The 19,183-nt window shown below is 49.2% G+C and overlaps 1 protein-coding gene across 1 annotated transcript; it reads left to right on the forward strand.

Annotated features, from left to right (window-relative positions):
• Positions 1–3,052: 3,052 nt before the first annotated feature.
• LOC114059519 lies at positions 3,053–15,300 on the forward strand. The gene is made up of 23 exons (XM_027888058.1): positions 3,053–3,143; positions 3,444–3,589; positions 4,047–4,172; positions 4,565–4,744; positions 4,888–4,938; positions 5,528–5,654; positions 5,970–6,169; positions 6,424–6,636; positions 7,140–7,285; positions 7,961–8,088; positions 8,705–8,837; positions 9,102–9,234; positions 9,692–9,844; positions 10,018–10,144; positions 10,361–10,572; positions 11,230–11,392; positions 11,534–11,616; positions 12,287–12,447; positions 12,762–12,903; positions 13,210–13,397; positions 13,490–13,568; positions 13,811–13,948; positions 14,594–15,300. The coding sequence occupies exons 1-23, from the start codon at positions 3,085–3,087 to the stop codon at positions 14,635–14,637; spliced, it is 3,132 nt and encodes a 1,043-aa protein (XP_027743859.1). The 5' UTR covers positions 3,053–3,084; the 3' UTR covers positions 14,638–15,300.
• The last annotated feature ends 3,883 nt before the right edge of the window (positions 15,301–19,183 follow it).

The raw sequence follows: 19,183 nt of genomic DNA on the forward strand, positions 1-19,183 counted from the left end.
CTTGGGAGTAAAGAGGGATTTGCCACATCCTAGTCAAATCTGAAATGTTCCCAAAAAATCCTTTAACCCCAGAAAGATGTTACAGCCTGGCTGTAGCAGCAGGGATTAAGGTTTGTGAGCTGGATGACAGTGAATATCACATGATTACAAATGACCCTCGACTTCCAAAATCTGAAGTCCTTGTCCCCACAACATGCTGTGCCCAGGTTGCTTTTCAACACCTCTACCATGTAACATCCATCACTGCCCATAACCTGCTGTTCAGGCTGAATAGATCTTGCTTCCAGGCAAAACAAAAAAAAAAAGAAAGGCAGCTTTGCTGTTCCTTTTCCTTAAGGACTGAGAATTGTTTCTTCTTTGGGAACGACATGGTTTGAATCCCTGTCTGCAGCAGATGATGGGATCAGAGCTCTCATTGTCCTTGTTGCTCAGCTCTTAGAACTGTTGTAATTTTTGTATTTCCTCATCTTTACTTGAAGTGAGGGTGTGGGAGGGAAGTGGTAAAGGGAAGAGTCACTGATGGCATTAAAGCAGGGGCCTGCAAAAGGACTTGGGGTTAAAAAGAGGCTCAGCAAAGGCAGCTGGAACTGAACACTTGGGCCCTGTGTTTTGAAGTAAAAATACTTTAGTTTTCAAAGGCTTTTCCTTCTAGAATGAGAACACTTTCTAGGCAGCTTAGAGTAAAAAAAAAAAGCCTTTTACCAGGATTTTCAGGTGGGCACCAACTTACAGATGGGGGGGGTTGAAGTTGTCATCCACACTGAAACAGCCTGCATTTTCAAGGGGTGTCTCCCCCATTTAATGCCTCTGAGTGGGGCTGGGAGCTGTTCCAGCCTGAATTCTCTCTCTCCAGGTATGTTTGCCTGGAAGGAAACTCTGCTCCTTGCCCTTCTGATGGGATCCATGGATACAGATGTCCCAGAGGCTTCTACTGCCCCGCGGGCAGCGGGCTGGAGCTGCCCTGTGAGCCTGGCACCTTCAGCCCCGTGCCTGGGGCAGGGACCTGCCTGCCCTGCCCACCTGGAATGGCCTGTGGAAGTGCTGCCACTGTGGAGCCCCTCACCTGCCCCAGAGGTGAGAATCAGGTGTGCAGGAAAACTCTGAACATGATGGGAGGAGGTGGGATGGATGGCCAGAACCCTGCTGGCTGAACCAGAGCAGGGGTTCCTTCAGGGAATGGGGTGTTTGCTCAGCATTCCCACCTCTCTCTCTCCTGTCTTCATTCCCCTCTCCATGTGCAGGTTATTACTGCCCAGCTGGAACTGCTGCCCCACTGCCGTGTCCCGAGGGGACTCTGAACACCTTGGAGGGGGCACTGGCCCCCACTGCCTGCAGGCTGTGCCCAGTGGGCAGGTACTGCAGGGGGGAGGCCAACTGGGAACCAGATGGTGAGTTTGGTTAATAACCCACCCCACAGCACAGGGGTTGGATATTCAGGATGCAGGGAATTAGAAAATATCTTTGTGAACAGAGTAAAGGTTATTGGAGGGCACCCTTCACCCTGTGCCTAATCAGCCACTTCTCTTTCCCTGCCTCATTCTTTTCACTGAGCATTTATTTTGGATGTTGTTTTGGATGTTAGTGCATTGCTTTTCCTTCTCTCCCTTTGTTTTTTTCTGCTTTCTCTTCCTTTAATACTTTTATTGCTGTTCTTTCTGTCCTCTTAAATGCTTCCCCTCCCATTTGAGCACAGAGTGATTGTCACTGGGGCAAAATGCCAAGGCTGGATACCTGGAAAGAAGAGAGGCAGGACTCTTCCCACAGGAAACAAATGATAGGGAACTCGTTAGAGAACTGATAAGGTAAGCAAATGCCAGATGAGATCAGTGCAAGTAAAGAAAGGAAGTCATAGAGGCCAAAGGTTAATGAGAGGGAGGAAAGGCAAACTAAAGGTGAACTGCCCAGGGTATCAGCAGTGACAAAATAGGATAAGGATGGGATTTGGCTTCTCTTCTGAGTTATCTGCCTATTTCTGAGGGTTTGAGGAGGTGCCACCCTCTCTGTTGTGCCCTGGCAGGTCTGTGCTCAGCTGGGTACTACTGTGAGGGAGGAGCCACTGATGCCACTCCACGTGGGACACCTGCCTCCCCTCTCAGTGGGCCCTGCCCAGCCGGGCACTACTGCCCAGAGGGAACCCATTTCCCAGTTGCCTGCCCCGCTGGCACCCTGAACAACGCCACGGGTGAGTGTGAGCTCACCCACGGGTCTGGCATCGCTGAGCAGCTGCCCCTTGGCCAGGCCTGATGGTACCCATGTGCTGCTGGTGCTGTTCTGTGCTGGGTGTTCCTCCACCTCCCCTCCTCTCTGGCCATGATCTTTGGTTTGCCCTCAGGTGGTGCCTCCCCACAGAGCTGTGTGCCCTGCTACCCCGGCTCCTTCTGTGCTGCTGCTGGGCTCAGTTCTCCAACAGGACCCTGTTCTGAGGGGTTTTACTGCCCAGCAAACTCCAGCTCTGTCAGCCCCACAGCATTGCTCTGCCCCAAGGTACTGCTGAGGGGTGGGGGAAGGAGAGGGGACTCAGCTCTGGGCAGGTCCCACAGTGGCAAAGGGTCTCACACACCTCATTGACACGTTGATTGCACCCACACAGAGTGTTGCCCGAGGTTTTAGTGACACAGACCCTGAGTTTGGCATCACCTCCATGAAATCTCTGTCCTTGCAGGGTCACTTCTGCCAGTCAGGGACAGCCCAGCCAACACCATGTCCTGCTGGAGAGTACCAGCCATCCACAGGCTCTGCATCCTGCATCCCCTGCCAGAGAGGGTTCTACTGCCAGGACCTGGTGACAGGAGACCCCAAGCGCTGCCCACCCCATTCTTACTGTCCCACAGGTACACTGGAACTTGCATGCCAAGGGTTCACTGTGATCCCAGAGAGGTACAACCCTCATGCTTGAATTCCTGCAGGCAGTGAGGTGGCAACGGGCCAGCATGTCCTGGGAGTCATTTGCCACGCTCTGATCCAGGTCAAGAGCCTTGTCAGACCACAACAGCCTAGCTGAGGTTTGTTGTTGTCTCTGTGGTCTCCTTTCCAGGCACACAAGTTCCTCTCCCATGTCCTGAAGGCACCTTCACTCCTGGAAACATGACTGGCCTCTGGAATGAGAAGGAATGTCTGCCTTGCTTACCTGGTCACTACTGCAGGTTATGAATCATTTCAGTCTGGCTTGTTTCTCACTTTGACATCCTTGGTTGGTGCTGATAAGTGGGTGCTAAGCACAAATCCATCTAAAGCAGTTCATGTTTATGGAACTTGAACTCAGAAGTGTCTGGCTCACTTTAGTCATCTCCATATGGAAAAACTGAGCTGTTTTGTCTCTCCTTTCAGTGTAAGAAGTTATTTTTCATTGCAGAGTTCACTGCATCGATACTTGCTCTGCTTCTGCCCCACATCAGCAGCAGTGGGGGAGTGTATGTGGACTCTTGCTGTTCTCTCTGCTCCAGGCACGGGCAGCTGGAGGGGAAATGTGCTGCTGGATATTTCTGCCTGGCTGGGAGCTCCCAGGCTGCTCCTCAGGGCCACAGCTTCTCCTGGCGCTTCCTGGCCGGGTGTCGCTGGGGCCAGGTGTGTGCAGGGCTGTGTCCTGCAGGTGAGTGAGGACCTCGGGGGGTATTTAGGGTCTGGAATTATTGGCTTGCTTCTAACCAGCCGAAAAACATGTTATCTTGCATAATAGACTGTGATCCCCTCCTTTTAAATCGCCGTTGCTTGTTGGTTTCTTCTGTTTTTACACCTTTTGGACAAATCTGCGTGCCTGACCAAAAAGGCACCTTGAATTTATGGTGCTGAGCTGCTCCTCCAGAAGAGTTTGAAGGCTTCTGGCTCGGCTTTCTGTGTGCAGAGCAGCCTCCCAGCAGCTGTGTAAAGGGTCATTCTGCAACAAGAGGAGATTCTTGCTCAGACATTGTTGTCGTTGGAGGACTCTGTCTAGTTGACAGGGTGGTATTGGGTCATGGGTGGGACTTGATCTCAGAGGTCTTTTCCAACCTGTTTGATTCTGTGACTTGCACATTTTACTTTTACCTCTTTCCCATCCCTTTCTGTAGGTTTCTACTGCCTGGAGGGGTCTGAGGTGCCCACACCGTGTCCTTCCAACACTCTTAGAGATCTTCCAGGGGCTGTGAGGAGGGAGGATTGCCTGCCCTGTCCACCAGGACACTGGTGCAAAGCAGGTTGGAACTCTGGGGTAAATCCTGATGGGAAGGGGTGGGAGTTGCTTTTTAAGAGAGCTGTGTGTATCCCTGAACCTGGTGAGGCTGGATTTGAGGTCAGACATGGCACTGTGGGACACTCTAGTGATGAGTTCTAGTGTCTGCAGAGAAAAGAGGTATTTAACAGTGTTAATACAACATGCTGTTCCAGCAACCACAAATGTTGGAGAGCCTGAGATCACAACCAGTCTCCAAATATCCCTGTCAGAAGAGGTGCTTTGGATGGTGGAGGTGGATTATGAACAGACAGACAGTGCAGTAGCTTAGGAAGGGCCCAGGAGGTCACAAGAAGAACAAAGGTGTTTCGATCACGTGGAAAACGACTCTCTGAATCCTTGTTTTCTGTTTGCCAGGGGACTCCCAGGCCCATCCATGCCCACCAGGACACTACTGCTCTGGGGGGAATGGCAGTGAGCTCGGCAGCCTCGTGGCCCCTCGGCAGTGCCCCCCGCAGACGTTCCGCAGGCAGCCGGGGGCTCGGAGCCCGGCCGACTGCCAGCCCTGCCCTCCAGGGTACCACTGCCCCTTGTCAGGTCAGTGCCAGGGGACAGCCAGCCCTTCCCCACCTCCAGAGCTCATTAGAAAACTCCCTGAGGTGAGGTAGGCAGTCACACCCGCAATTATCTCCAAAACTCCCCCTGGCCTCGCTTTCTTCTCTCCTTTCTCCTCCTCACAGGTCTGACACGGTTTGAGGATTATCCGTGCCCCCCTGGCTACTGGTGCCCTGGTAAAGGGGACACTTTCCTTTGTCCAGCTGGCACTTCCAGGACCCAGCCTGGTGCAAAGTCACTGGAAGAGTGTGATCCCTGCTCACCTGGATATTATTGCCCGGATCCGGCACAGACAGGGCTGCCCAACACCCAGGGAGTGCCTTGCAAACCTGGCTATGAATGCCCAGCAGGTGACAGGACCTTTGGTTTTCTTAATTTCCTTTATTCTCAGCCCTTTCTTAGACTAGCAGGCAGATCAGCAGGCACAGCCATGGCATTTAGCAGTGACCCTGGTCCCATTCTTGCAGCAGCACTCCCAGGACATGGTCACTCCCAGCCCTCCCTTCCTGTTCTCGTTTAGCTGAGGTTGCCAAAGGAAGTTGTCTGGGCCTGGCAAAGGAGTAGATATCTTCATGCACGGCTACACATTGAGGTGTTAGCGTTTTCTGCTAAATAGCAGACTGGTTTCCATCAGATCTGTGCCCTTTTGTGAGCAATAATGTTTATGGACACTTAATAAAACCCCCTTGCTCCTCCTCTCCCCAGCAGGGTCTCGTGTTCTGGGTATGTCACATTATATATCACTGTTCACCCTTTTCCCCCCAGGTTCAGTAAATCCCAAGCCTTGCAGGCCTGGCCTGTACTGTGGTGCTCTCACAGGTGAGCCTTCTGTGTGTCCTGCTGGGTACCACTGCCCCGAGGGATCCTCCACATACAACAGCCCTGAGCAGCTGTGAGTACCTGAAGTGTTGATGCAGCCAGATTTCACTTCCCTAAAAACTCAGATTTGTGCCTGGGATTGAACCTAAAGCACAGTCATTGTGCACTGTGCAAAAGCAAAGGGATCTTTGGAACTGCAGTCCCAGATTTGGTGACTGCTGAGACTGTATGGGGCCATTTATGATTTCTGCTAATTAGCTTGAGCCTGGAATTAGATGAGAACCATTTTTATTATTTTGTCCCCTGTTTGCACTGGTCATTGAGCCCAGAAATCAAACTGGTTTTTTAGAGGCTTTCTCCCCTCTCCCTGCCTTGTTTTGCCTTCCAGGTGTGTGTTTCCATACTACTGCCCCCCTGGCAGTGCCCACCCGGTGCCGTGTGAAGGAGGGTCCATGGCCCTGACCCTGCCTGGCCTGAGGGACTCGTGGGAGAAGTTCTGCAGGGTCTGTGCTGCAGGGACCTACCGCAATGCCCTCCTGCTCACAGCCCCCTGCCAGCCCTGCCCAGCTGGCTTCCTCTGCCCACCAGGTACCTGGGGGAGTGGGGCAAGGAACAGCAGCTCAGGCTGGAAGCAGGGAGCTCTCGGTTCTGTGTGGGCAAAGCTCTGAGCCCTCTGCAGTTATAACACCCTGCCGTGGGCTGCCACGTGGATTTGCCACTGGATTTTTATATACAGATATGTGTATTTATATGTATATATTTGTGTATAAGGGGGATAAGCAGGTGGTCTCTGCCCCTCTCTTAGCACTTGTTGGGGTCCCTAAGCAGTGCCTTTTCTCCAGGCAGTGAGAGCTACCACCAGCAGCCTTGTCCTCGAGGCCACTACTGCCCTTCCCTGGCACCGGCCCCCCTGCCCTGTCCCCCGGGGACCCACGGGAGCAGCCACTTTGGGAAGCACAGAGGGGATTGCCAGCCCTGTCCTGCTGGCACCTTCAACCACCTCCCTGCCCAGCCTGCCTGCTTCCCCTGTGGCAGCTCCTCTTCCTCTCAGCCTGGTGAGTTGCTCTGTGTGTGTGTGTGAGTGAAATTCCACCTCTGTTAAGAGAAAGACTAGTAAGGAAATCACCTAGAAACATGATTGCCTCACATGGTTTCGTGATTTATCACAAGCCCTGCCATCCTCAGGGTGCCAGTGCCCAACTGCTCTTCCTCTGTCCCACCCAGAAAAAGAATTCAGTTTTCCAAGCTGTCTTTTTGTTTCTCTTACACTCTGTTAGCCGAGGGGATTTGAGCTCCTTAAGGGAAGGAAGAGATGAGCAGCTCTACTAATTCTTGCTCTATCATTGCTTTGGAAGCAGTGGAGCTTCACCAGGAGTGCTTTAGCCCTGAACTGGGGAGCTTGTGCTAAGTGTAGGTGTGCTTTTGAGCCAAAACTGGGCGCTGAGGGCATGGAAAAGTGGGAAAAAGGTGGAAAACTGGAAGGTAGGCAGCTGTGCCCAGTGAAGAGTGCACGTGCCTTGCTCAGTGCATGTGCAGCCTCTCCAACCTCTCCTCTCAGGTGCCACCAGCTGTACCTGCCATGGGCTGAACAGGGCTTTCCAGCAGTCAGATGCCTCCTGTATCTGCCAGGCAGGATATGTTTACTATGATGAGAGAGGCAAGAAAGACCCCGACAGCAACAGCGACCAGGACTGTCGACCTCAGGTAAAATCTGGCTTCAAAACAAAATCATTTTGCGCAGGAGAGGGAGAGTAGTTGGCCCAGGCAGTGCTTTGGGCTGAAGACACAAGCAAGCCCTTTTAACTGTTTTTTTGGGGGGGGGGGATTTTTTTGAAGCCTTTGACCCTTCCTGGTACTATAATGGCACTTGATTTCTTTACTAGGACCTTATGAGGCTAAATTTAAATTCATAAAGCGTTGAGGCAAAGGATACTTCCACACCAGGGCAATGGGGAGCAGCACTGTCTCACACAGATGACAAATGCAGGAATTTAAGCCTTCTTACTGTTGATATGAAGTTCCTCATCAGGCTTGCAGGAGGGATTTGGATGGGAGGGGAAATTGCCGTGGTTCTTTCTCCCATATTTTCCAAGCTGTCCTTTAACCTTGTTAAAGGTTGCTTTAGGAACTTCAGTCAGTGCTTCTCACTTTTTGGACTGGATTTCTGTAGAACAGAGATAAAACTTGTCCTCTGTTAGACAGCCCAAGTCTTTGCTGGGCAGTAATTAGACGAGCTGTCAAAACACCAGAGAAGAGCTACAGACGCTCTTTATGTTGAACATCTGAAGCGGCGGGGAGGGAGGGAATTCTGGGGGTGCTCTGGGTTGTTTGACGTGCTGCCTGGTTTTTTCCCACGTGGTGTGGGTGCTGCATTTGCAGGTGGACGAGCTCTGTGCCCCGGGGCAGGTCCGTCTGGCAGCCACGCGACGCTGCGTGGTCCCCGAGCGCCACGACTGCTCCCCGGCATGCGGGAGGGCAGGGGGAGAGCTCCACGCAGAGCTGGGCATGTGAGTCCACTTAGCCCCTCATTACCCACCACTTCACTGCCTTACCAACTGACCCCACGAGCTCCTGGCGGGGCAGGGCCGTGGGAGGTGTTTTTTTGGGAGAGTTTCCACTGATGGAGTCCCTTTCCTGCCCCATTCCTCTGCCTGGAGAGTGAGGGTTGGAAGGGACCTTAAAGATCACAAAGTTCCAACTCCCCTGTCACTGGATCTCCTTCTGGTTGTACAATTATCACTCTTTTTTCTCTTTCTGCACTGGAAAATCTCCTCCTGACACGGGCTACACAGAAATCTAGTGTGTTAAAGTTGTACTGTCTTTCTGTCAACCCTGTTCTTAAAGCTGAACTTTAGGGAGGGGTGTGTAATGCTCTGTTACAGGACTAAGCTGGTCACTATTAGACACCAACCAAACACTGTTAGAGAGAGGGGAGTCACATTTTGACCTTGAATAGCAGGCAAGGTACTGATGGGATGGACAAGGAGTTCATTCCCTTCTGTTTTCCGTGGACATAAAGTAGCCCCACGTGTTATAAGTTGTAGGATACTGGGTCTATCCTGACCCTCAGTGTGTTGTAGCTCAGGGGTCACGACTGATCAGGGCCTTTTGTCCACTTGGCAGCTGTCACTGCAAGCAGTACATCTCTGCTGAGGAGCTCTGTGACCAGCTGTGCCTGCTGAGAGCCCCTCGCATCTCCCTGGCATTTGGCATCAACAGGGAGCTGCTCCTGAGGATGAACGAAGGAGAAGTGAGGGTAGGTTTGGGGGGGGAAGGGATTGCTTCCTCAGCAGGCAGGTCTGCAGAGAGCTCTCTGCAGACATCACACCCTGCTAAAGGGACTCGTGGGCCCTGAAGTTACAGGGTTGATGCTTCACAGAGAAATGACAGTTCCTGAACTGTGGGGAAACAGCCTCACTAGGGAAATCTTGCACAGCTGCAGTTAAGCCTGGTCACAAACCAGGATCTGAGTCCAGTGCTGATTGTATTAGTGACTAGTGTTTCCCTCTGCTTCCCAAAGGAAGTGGCAAATGTCCTGGGCCCGGATGAACACGTGCAGAACAGCCAGAGGGTGCACTTGGTCCTGTTCAGCCCCAGTGGAGTGCTGGGTTTCATTGTCTCCAGCACAGATGTCCTGGATGCATTTCTCATGGGTAAGGCTGGAGAGCCCCTGAGAGTGAACCTGAATTCCAGCCAGATCGAGCCATTTGTTTCCTTTCAAGTTGGCACAGTGGGAATTTATTATCAGATGCTCCAAACTATTTAGAAAGTAGGGAGATACCTTGTTCTGACTGGGATTAAACAGTGAGGAACTGCACTGACTGCATGGTTAGCTCCCTGGGAATGGGTCAAATAAAGATTGCAGGATGCTTTTGGATTTCCAAGAACTAGGGAGAAACCCCATTTGGAGGCAAATCTGTTGGCAGCTGTGTGCTGGCTCCTGATTTCATTTGCTCCTCAAATTGGGGTGGTGTGACTGAGAGCAGAATTTGGCCTTGTGAGCTGTAATTGCCCACAGGCACAAAATAAATAGCTCTTGCCAAGGGTTGGGTGTCTTCACATGCTGCTCATTTTGTAGGATCCATTTTGGTTTGTTCTGTTGCCTGGCAGGAGATTTTCCATCAAGTCAGCTGCTGCAGAAAGGTCATCGATTCCAGAGGGCTTCCTCCAAAGATACCCAGGCCTTGCCCCTGGTTCCCAACCCTGTGGTGTGTTTGGAAGCAGGAGACACGATCCTTTTCCAGCTCAGCATCGATTCCCAGGGTGAGTGTTGCTGGATCTTGCAGATCTGTGTGTCCAGACCCGTTCAGAGCAGTGACTCCACATTTGCCTGTGTGAGCACATCCCTTCCCATCCCTGCTCTCTTGCCTTCAGGGGATCCCAGAACTGCAGTCTGGGCTCTGACAGGGGCTTACCTCATGGTTTTCACTTCCCAGATCGTGCATCCAGCCACTACCCTGTGTATCAGAAGCAGCATCTCTATAATAGCAACCCCAGCTGGGATTTTGGACCCTTTCGAAGGCTAAACCACCTCGTCCAGGAGACTCACCTCAACCTCTCCTGGTAATGCCTGCTGTGGATGACAGTGCTTGTGTTTACTCACTCCCCAATCCTGGGTGCTATCCTGGGATTTGGGAGTGAGCCTTGGATGGAATCAGTAGCTCCTTGGCAGTGAAAACATCAAATATGTGTTCAAATAATGTTTCTTTACCACCATCGCAGCTGGAGGCCAAAGGAGACTTGGATCAACCCAGGGCCTTCTTGGCTTCCCTCTTTCAGGTTTGCCCATGTTTTCCTGGAGTCTGGCACGTATGTTTTCAGGGATAGCACTGTCCAGGAGCGCTTCCTGATTGTGAGTGTGAATGAAGCCAACGTGAGCTGTGACCCCAGAGCTGTGCCCTTCCAGCCCTCCTCTCTGTTCCAGCTGGCCAGACATGGGGTTTTGAAGCAACAGGGTCTGAACTTGGCTCCCAATTGGGCTGCTATCGCAGGTACAGCCAAAACACTGGGACACCAACCTTGAGGCTTAGCTGTGACCTTTCTTGTACTTCTTGAAGTGTGTTTAAAGAAGCATTTTCTTTGAAAACACCATCAAACAACTGGCTTTGTCAGCTTTAATCCTATTCTCTTGTGGAGTTCCCCAAAGTTCACTGCTCTCTAGCCAAGAACCTGCCTGTGGAGGAGCTCAAGTGGTGAGAGAGGGAAGGAGCAGTTGTGTTTCACCCCACACCCTGCTCGAAGAATTCAAGTAATTGAGGGTGTTTTGTTTTCCTTGGCTGGAAAGCAGAAAGTGACACCGTGTTTTCCATGATAAACTAAACTGAAGTTAAATACATCATTTGAAAGTTGACTGAAGGCTGAACACGAGGTCAGTTGAGGTCTTTCCTCAAAGCCAGGCCTCTGTGTGAGTGCTTTGCACATACCAGTCCATCAGTAAACAATAGAAATGAAAGTGTGGCTTGCAGGTGTGATCCTTGGCTGTGTCCCCTCAGAAAACACTTTGCTCCTGGCCTGATGCACCAACACCAACAGGGGGAAAGCAGAAGCCCCTGTAATCAATATGAAAGCTGCTCAGGGTTGGGTTTGGGCAGGATACACGAGAGTTTCTATGTTTCTCATCTTCTTGCCATCCCTCTCTGCTTCCCCAGCCACCCTCTTTGTTCTGGGCTCCTTCGTTGTGGTGCTGACAACCCTGGCCATAGTGTTCCAGCCTGCTGGCTCTGCCAGCAGCCCCCTGAAGGGCTGGAAGCCACGCTGGAGGAGCCTGGGTGAGCCACACATCCCACCAGAGTACATCCTCCTTAAGGACAGGTAAAGCCCCTTTGCATGGTAGGTATGAAAGTCCAGACAGGAAATCTGTCCTCCTGCTTGAGCTGGGCTGGTGGTGCTGCAGGATCTGATATTGCTGAGAAGAATGAGGTGCTCTTCACCCTCTTCTGTCACTCCCTCTAGCCTTCAGTTTTATCAGATGCTTGGTCCTCGTGGCTCTGGAGGAGATGCTGCTTCTGGAGAGAAAGGAACAGTCTCTAATGCAGGTGAAGTGCTGGGCCAACCCCAGCTGGCTTCTTCCCACTTACTGCCCACTTTGTTGTCCTGTGTTAACTCTCTGGCATGATATTTGGCTCCCTGCTCACCCAGGGCACACCCCTGAGGTCACACAGGCACTTTGGGGGCTGTGCACTCCCGTGTGTGTGCACATTTACACACTGCCCTTCTGGATCTCTTTGGTCTCCTCAGTTAGGCAGGGTAACCCCTCTGATTGGAATGGGGGGGGAGTTTTTTCCCTTAGGAGAGGAATTCCCAGCGCTAAGAAACGGCAGCAAACTGAAATGACTGGTAAAGAAAATAAAATCTTTACAAATATTTCCCTTGGCTGCTTCTGCTGGTCCTTCTATTATCAGAAGGAAAGTCACTCCTGGGCTGTGTTTGCTTTCTGGGAATGACCTCATCTTGGGAATTTTGGGGTGTTGAGAGGGAACAGCAGATGGCAGCAGGAAGTGGTGCTGGGAACAGCTCTGAGAGCAGCAGCATCCTGAGTTTCCTGGGCGAGTCGGGAGCTGATAGTAACGCTCTGTCACCCTCCCCCTCGCCACCTCCCGCCTCATCCACTTTCCTTCCTCACAGAGCACGGAATTCTGTTGTCCCCCCTGGGAAATCAAGTCCGTGGCCAGCGTTTGAGTGCGAGTGTGAGCCCTTGTGTTTCAGGAGAGCCCTTGGCACGGAGGGTCCTGGAGGATTTCAGCGTTCGCACCCTCTATGACAAGCTGGAGGACCAGAATTTGCACGTGGCATCCCAGCTGGCAAAGCACAGGATGGATGTGCTGGGCTTTTACAACGGGATCAGCCACCACCTTCAGAGCCTTGTGGTCAGTGGGAAGAAAGATTTGAGGGAAGGGTGTCTTGGAAACGTGACATTTGTAAGAAAAATAGTCCCCCTGAAGCCAGAGTTTATTGAGGGGTGTGTCTTAGTCCTTCCAGTACGTTATTCTGGCATAAACCAGTTCTATATAGTTTAAATAGTTTATATAGTTAAGTTTATCTAGTTTATATAGTTAGTTAATAGTTTGTATAGTTTAAATAGGTTTTATATGGGAGGCAGAATGTGGAATGGGTGGATTGCAGGGTGTAACATTGCTAGCAGAGTATAACAGAGTATAACACTGCTGCTCTCTGTGAACAGGACATGGTGCAAGCACTAGACCCTGACACCCTGAAAACCTTTGCCAGGCAAAGGATTTGTGGGCACAAACCTGCAGACAGCAGAGGGGCAGCAGAGGCTGCTGAACAGTGTGCTGAGCACTGTGGCAACACCTTCCAGCCAGGTGAGAGGCCCAGAGTGCAAGAGTGAACAGGTTAAAAAAAAAAGAGCTGGCTCAAACACACAGAGATCTCACAAGGTTGTGTCTTTCAGTGTTGTTCTGTCTGTCTTCATCTCAGTTGAGTGAGAGGAGAGCTCTCCTCTCCTCTCTGTCAGCTCAGGAAGAGACAAACACACATTTATTGGGAAATGTTGTACAATGTGAGGCACCTGGTGACATTTCCAGAGAAAGGTTCCTGCTCTTGGTTTTGTTCTGGGTGTAGTTGTGGTTCTGCTGAAGCCCATTTAAATGGTTTATCAGGTTCATTAGGTGCTCCATGGCAGGAAGTGAGAGAGTTAATGAAAGCTCTGGAAGTGCTGCTTGGGAATGGTCCCTGCAGGAATGGAGCTGTGAAAGGAGAGATGGAGCACAAGGTCCAAGCACAGGATGCACTGGAAGTTGTGCCCTCCCTGGGCAGCCTGGCCAGTGACAATAAATCAGAAGTAGTGGAAGGGCAGGTGAGTTGCAGGTGTCTGTTGTTGTCCCATCTTTCACCTTCCTGCTGGTTTTTCCCATTTCTTTAACTCTTGGGCCCTTTTTTATCCCACAGGATCATGAGCTGCCTCAGCAGTGTGAGCTCTTCATCAGGAAAGATGCTTTTTTCAGCTTCCCTGGATGTGAAGAGCAAGGTAAGGGCAGTGCCATGGGTGCTTTCAGAGATCACAAAGAGGGCTGACTCAGTGAAGTCCTTTCATTACACTAATTAAATTCCAATATGGGGAGGTCAGGAAGATTCTACACCATCAGTTCTGTGCTCCCCACAGCCTCTGGTTGGGTGTTCTCTCTGCTCAGTGCAATATTTCCTTCCTGTAGCCATCCAGGAATGAAAAACCTCTTCCTTCAGGCTTAAAAGTATCCCCATTTCTCCAAGGTTTAGATCTCCAGTTGCCTTATCTGTTTGAGTTGGAGGTGGAGGGCCTGGTAGCAGCTTCTCCCCTTGCCAAGACCCTGTATGAGATCAAGCAAGCCTTGGTGAATCTGCAGGAACCTTCAGACTTTGGTAATCCAGGTAATAAATCTTAGTCTGACTGCAGTTTCTGTTTGTGATAGAAGATTTCCCAGGTAGAGAAGTTATTTCTTGGTGCCCGATAAGCACCAATATCTGCTGTAGTTCCTTAGAAAGAATTCATCAGAAGGTCAATGAGCAGACAAAAATGCTTGCCTAATTCACACATATAGATTGGTTTCCTTCTTCCTTCCACTGAATTAATTTATTGATTTGTTGTCATCATGAAAGGTTTCTGGGGAAAGTTGTACAGCCAGGATCTGCGATCTTAGGAACCAATTTACCAGCATGAGAGTAAGGCAGCTGGTTTTCTTCATGTGCACTGGCTTATAGCAGTAAATGAAGAGTTAAAATAACCAGGATGTCTTCTGAACTGAACATTTTTCTCAAGCAGTTGCTGAATTTTTAGGCTGTGACGCTCAGAGTTTGAAATTAATAATGGTGTGGGTTTGGTGTAATTATGGGTGGATCATTTGCATTATTTTGCAATTCAGATCCAGGGGGTTTGCAAAGGCCTGGATGTGAACAGACCCTCGAGTCCCTGGGCAGGGATCAGTGCTGGCTGTGGGTCCTGGCCTGGGTTGTGCCCTGTGGATTAGGGGTGGCCCAGCATTTCCACTCTGCCCTCATTTTGAATTTCTCTGACAGACAGCGAACATCAAACAAGCGTGGGGAGCTCAGCCCTCCTCTGAGCTACAGACAGGGAGGAAGCTCTGCTGCTGGCATGGAGAGGAGCTGCACTGCTCACAGGACTGAAGAGACAGAAGCAGAAGCATTTCATCCTCTGCACAGTAAAATAACCACCGACTCACTTCCTTGAGGAACCTTATCCCTGGCACTGACTAAAGTTGGACTGAAGTGTGTGTGTGTGTGTCTGAGGACAGAGCTGCTTTACCTGAAATATCACAGTAGATTTGTATTTAATTAAGGATGTATTTGGTCAAATGCATCATGAGTAATCCATATTCTGTTTGCTTAACCTTGAAATACTTTCACACTCGTCTTGGATTATCAGTAATTTGTCAGGTGGAGAAGGAAGCTGAGCTTCTTGATGTCACTGATTTTATAGTTCTCTTTATTAAGTCAGTAAAGCAGAAAACATAGGACCACAGATGGCATATATACAGTATATTCTGTACAGCTTTTGTGATCTCTGATATGAAGGATGTCTGTGACTTTTTCAAGTATTTTAGAGCCACACTTTTATAAGCTTGCCCAGCATCTCTACATGTTTTCAGTACACTCATGCTGATCTCAGTAAGTTCTACTGGCAGACACCCTCAGGGTCTCTACAGATGTGATTTTTCTGAGCAAAGAAGACAATTAAATTATTCCTGTAGCAGTGACTGCAGGGATCGGTGTAGCTGCTGAAGTCCAACTGAAAAAAAACATCCTTCCTACCATTCTGCTCCTCCTGACCTGTCCCTGTGAGGGCAGGAGAGCCTGGCTGTGAAGGGAGGGGGCATTGTTTCTGTGGAACAGGAGCAGAATCACCTGCTCCATCCTCACAATACTCCTCAGCTCCGGGTGAGGAGCAGCAACACAAGATCTGCTGACTGTGAGCCAGCACAGTCCCTTGGCAACACCCCCCTGGGTGGGATTCAGCTCCCCCAGCAGAGCCTGTTTTCTTCTCACTGCAATATTTACTGACTTGCTTATGTGTGGAGAGGTTTGTGACCCTGCTCCTTCCTGGTTCCTAGACACAAATCCATGTTTGCTCCTTCTGCCTTTGCATAACCACGGGGGGTGTGAAGAGAGTGGTTGTCCAGGAGCCAAGACAGAAGCTCTCAGGTTTGCTTCTCACTGACAGGCGTGTCTGGTGGATCCAGAGGAGCTGCAGGGGGTGTCTTTTTTTGGCCCTCATCTACTCATTTTGCTGGATCCAAAACCGAAAGGTTTGTTGGAGTTCTTTTGCAGCTTCACCTTGGGAGAATTTAGGTGCTTTACTGATACTTGGAAGGGGCTTTCAGAAAACACAAACAGTGCAGAGCACCTGCAGGTCACTGTGGCTGGCTGTTGTAGAATGTAGTAGTGAAAAAAAAAAAAAAACTGTAGTTGCTTTCTTCACTGCTTTCTTTTTTTAGGTTATCAGCAGATATGTTTGTAACAGTCCTACATGGAGGTAAGAGCCTGCAGTGCTTGCTCTCTCTGATATCCACAGGGAAACGTGGTACCCAGCAGGTGATAAAGTTATCTCTGGGGATTTGGGGTTCTATTTGTAAAAGGCAGGGTGGAAGGCAGTAGTAAATACAATTTGTCACATTTTTATTGTAGCAGTTTCTCAATGAAAATGTTGTTTTGTTTTAAATAAAAAAAAAAAAAAAAAGATACTCATGTGGAATTTTGCTCAAAGTTGGTATTTTGGTATTATTTTTCCACCACTGTGGTTTTCTTAACAAACACACTTCAGTTTTAAGTAAACAACTCGGTTTCAAAACGTTTTGGGTTTGTTTGTTTGTTGTTTTTTCCCTACCAAACCAAAGAATATCAATGAAAAGAGCAGAGTCTCACAGTGTGTCTCTTCATGCTCGGTTAATAATCCCTTGGAAAGGACAAATAAAAACGAGGAGTGGTGCAATCATCGGATTCATCCTGCTTCTGAAGTATTTATTATTGGTAGCTCATTTTATAGTGTTATATAGAATCTCCTGGAAGTCCAGCACTGTCTGGAGTAGCTGTGAAGTCTCCTCACATGTAAAGGGTGCTGGCTCCCTGGAACTGCTGATAAGAGTGATGGAGTGCAGGGTCACTGAACTTGGTGTTTGGAGATGGGTCAGAGGGCTGATGCTTTTTCTTTGGCTGCCTTGACTTGTGCCTCTCTTAACAGAAAATGAAAAGGCCCTTTTCAGCACTCAGTGTGGAGTTCTGCCTCTCTTGGAGAGCATCAAACGCTGCTGTGGCTGTGAGAAGGAAGGGTTGGTTGGGGTCCCTGAGAAGGAACCTCTTTGGTTTAGTGCTGTGTGTGGCTCTGAGGTCTGAAATGAGCTTCTGCTGATCCAAGTTCCAGTGTGAAGCTGTGGCTGAGCCTCTCAGTGTGTTCCTGATGGTGTTTTGTGGCCCTTCCAGAGGCTGCCCCTGGCTGTGCTCATCCCCTGGTTAATCCTTCCTCTGACACTCTCAGGAATGGAGCCTTTAAATGCTGTGAGAATGAAAGGCCCAATGAAAATATCTGATGGAAGTATATATATGTCCAATGAAGATATTTTGAGCTCCTGAATCCCAGAACTCAATTAAAATGCTCCCAGATTTGGGGTATTTTCTTTGCATAGCTGACATGTCTCTTGTTTCATTGCCAAAGCTCTTTGTAGCTTCCTGCCCTGGAATCCTTGCCTTCTGTGTGCTTCCAGGTGAAGTTTCTTTTGAAAGGTTCTGGCTTTCATACCATGCTTTTATCCTGTGCAGGAGAGGAAGGTTCCCAAGCAGCTTTTTCTACCCTACTGCTGAAAGACCATAGCATTGTCACTCCAAAGTTCCTGGGTATGAGCCTGAGGTAAATGTTTCTGTAACCTTGGTCTCAAACATGAGAGGAGAGAATAACCTGTTACTTGTGAGGAGTAAAAGCCCGAAGTAAAGAGGGCTTTTTTTTTAATTTATAGTAAAAATGGGAAATATATTTTATTTTTCCAGAAGTAAAAAACTATAAAAGAAGGACAAAATGCTTCTTAATCTCTTTGCATTGTGTGTGAAGTCCTGGAGTTGGGGATGATGGGGCATGCACATGGAAGTACAAGAATTATGTGGGATCTTCTCTTTTCTCTCTGCAGCTCAACTGAAGAAGTGTGAAGATTCCAAAGTTTCACCAGCCAGAGCTGAAAACCTAGAAAATCTGGCCAAAAAGCCAAGCTGCTTTTGGAAGTCCCATCCCCAGGTGAGCCCCTGACCTGAATGAAACCAGTGCTTGACCTGTTTTTGGGTCCCCTAGCACTGTCCACGAGCTTGTTGTGTTTCTACCACAGGTAAAAGGAGTCGTTCACCACAGGCCAACAGGAATAAAACCAGGGGAAAAAAAAAAAAAACTTCCTAAGGAACTGGGAGACACCAGTAGTGGCAGAGGGAAGGAGCTGCTTTGGTGCTGAGCTCTGGAGGCCACCTCGATGTGTTGGTTTATTCCTTGATGACACACTGAATTCATGGGGTTTTTGCCAGAAGCTTCATTTCTGAGCAAACAGTCCACTGACCTAGTTCAGCAGGGAATGAGTTTGGAGCCAGGGAAATGCCCAGCGGCTTTGATCCTCGCAGACACTGGGTGAATCACAGACGTTGGCAGGAGGACAAGCTGCAGCCCCAAGTGGGTTTATCTTTGACACAGTAGTTTTGTTTCTGGAAACGTTGAAGTGTTCAATTAACAAGCTGCTAGTAATTTTAGCTTTGATTTCATAGCTGCCAGAAATAACTTCATAGCTCCTGAGATAGCTCATATCTTCATGGGATGGACCCTGTCCCATCTTACACAGACCTGTTGATTCATCAGTCCTGCTGATTTGCTGTGCTGAGCACTTGTATATGAACCACAATGGGAAACATATTAAAGCTGTGTGTAAAAATGCTGATCATCTTGCAAAACCTATAGATTTGAATTCTTCTTGCTCAAGGTTCCTATTAAAAAATAAAAAAAGGCTGTAAAACCTAATCACCAGGAGCAGGACTTTTCTCTCTACAACACCCAGTGGTACATTGATCTCAGATAAATTCACAGACAGGTTCAAACTTGCAGCACTTGGTTTTTATGCTGAAAATATTTTGAATTCAACAAAAACTTCTCCAAAATGTAGTTTTTAACTGTGGCCCCCAAATAAGCAAAGAGTTGTTGGGACTCCTCAGTGAGATTCACATGCAGTGAGAATCACTTGTGCCTGCTTTTGTGAGAACTCTTCAGCAATCTTGGAAGAATTTAGTGGCTCATGGGAAAGTGGTGTTGTATTTTCAGCAAAGAACTGATGCCCAAGGGAAGAAATTAGGCAGGACAAAATCTTGTCTTTGAGTAAGTCAGGTGTCCAGTCATTAGGAGAACTGGAAGAAACTTGAACTGAGGAAGAAAAAACTTGGTTTTCCTTGTTGCCCTTTACTGACTTGGGAGTATTAGACCCTGAAAAAGAGAGACCTGGAAATTCCACTTATATCCACCAAAAGGAATAGGCATCGATTCCCCATCTCCCCCTCACCCATCTGTCAGCCGGTGGAAGTTCTGACAAATCAAAGCCCAAAAATACCACAGAATGTGCACTGTTCCCTGTGGGA

The sequence above is a fragment of the Empidonax traillii genome, unplaced genomic scaffold, assembly GCF_003031625.1.
Source record: "Empidonax traillii isolate 1590-97213 ecotype Southwest subspecies unplaced genomic scaffold, ASM303162v1 scaffold230:size732421, whole genome shotgun sequence".
NCBI lineage: Eukaryota > Metazoa > Chordata > Aves > Passeriformes > Tyrannidae > Empidonax > Empidonax traillii.

Coding starts and splice junctions, on each gene's coding strand:
- LOC114059519 (XM_027888058.1), top strand. CDS start 3,085: ATGACTGGCCTCTGGAATGAGAAGGAATGTCTGCCTTGCTTACCTGGT. Junction 4,173..4,564: donor AGGACACTGGTGCAAAGCAG/GTTGGAACTCTG, acceptor TCTGTTTGCCAG/GGGACTCCCAGGCCCATCCA. Junction 10,145..10,360: donor ACTCACCTCAACCTCTCCTG/GTAATGCCTGCT, acceptor TCCCTCTTTCAG/GTTTGCCCATGTTTTCCTGG.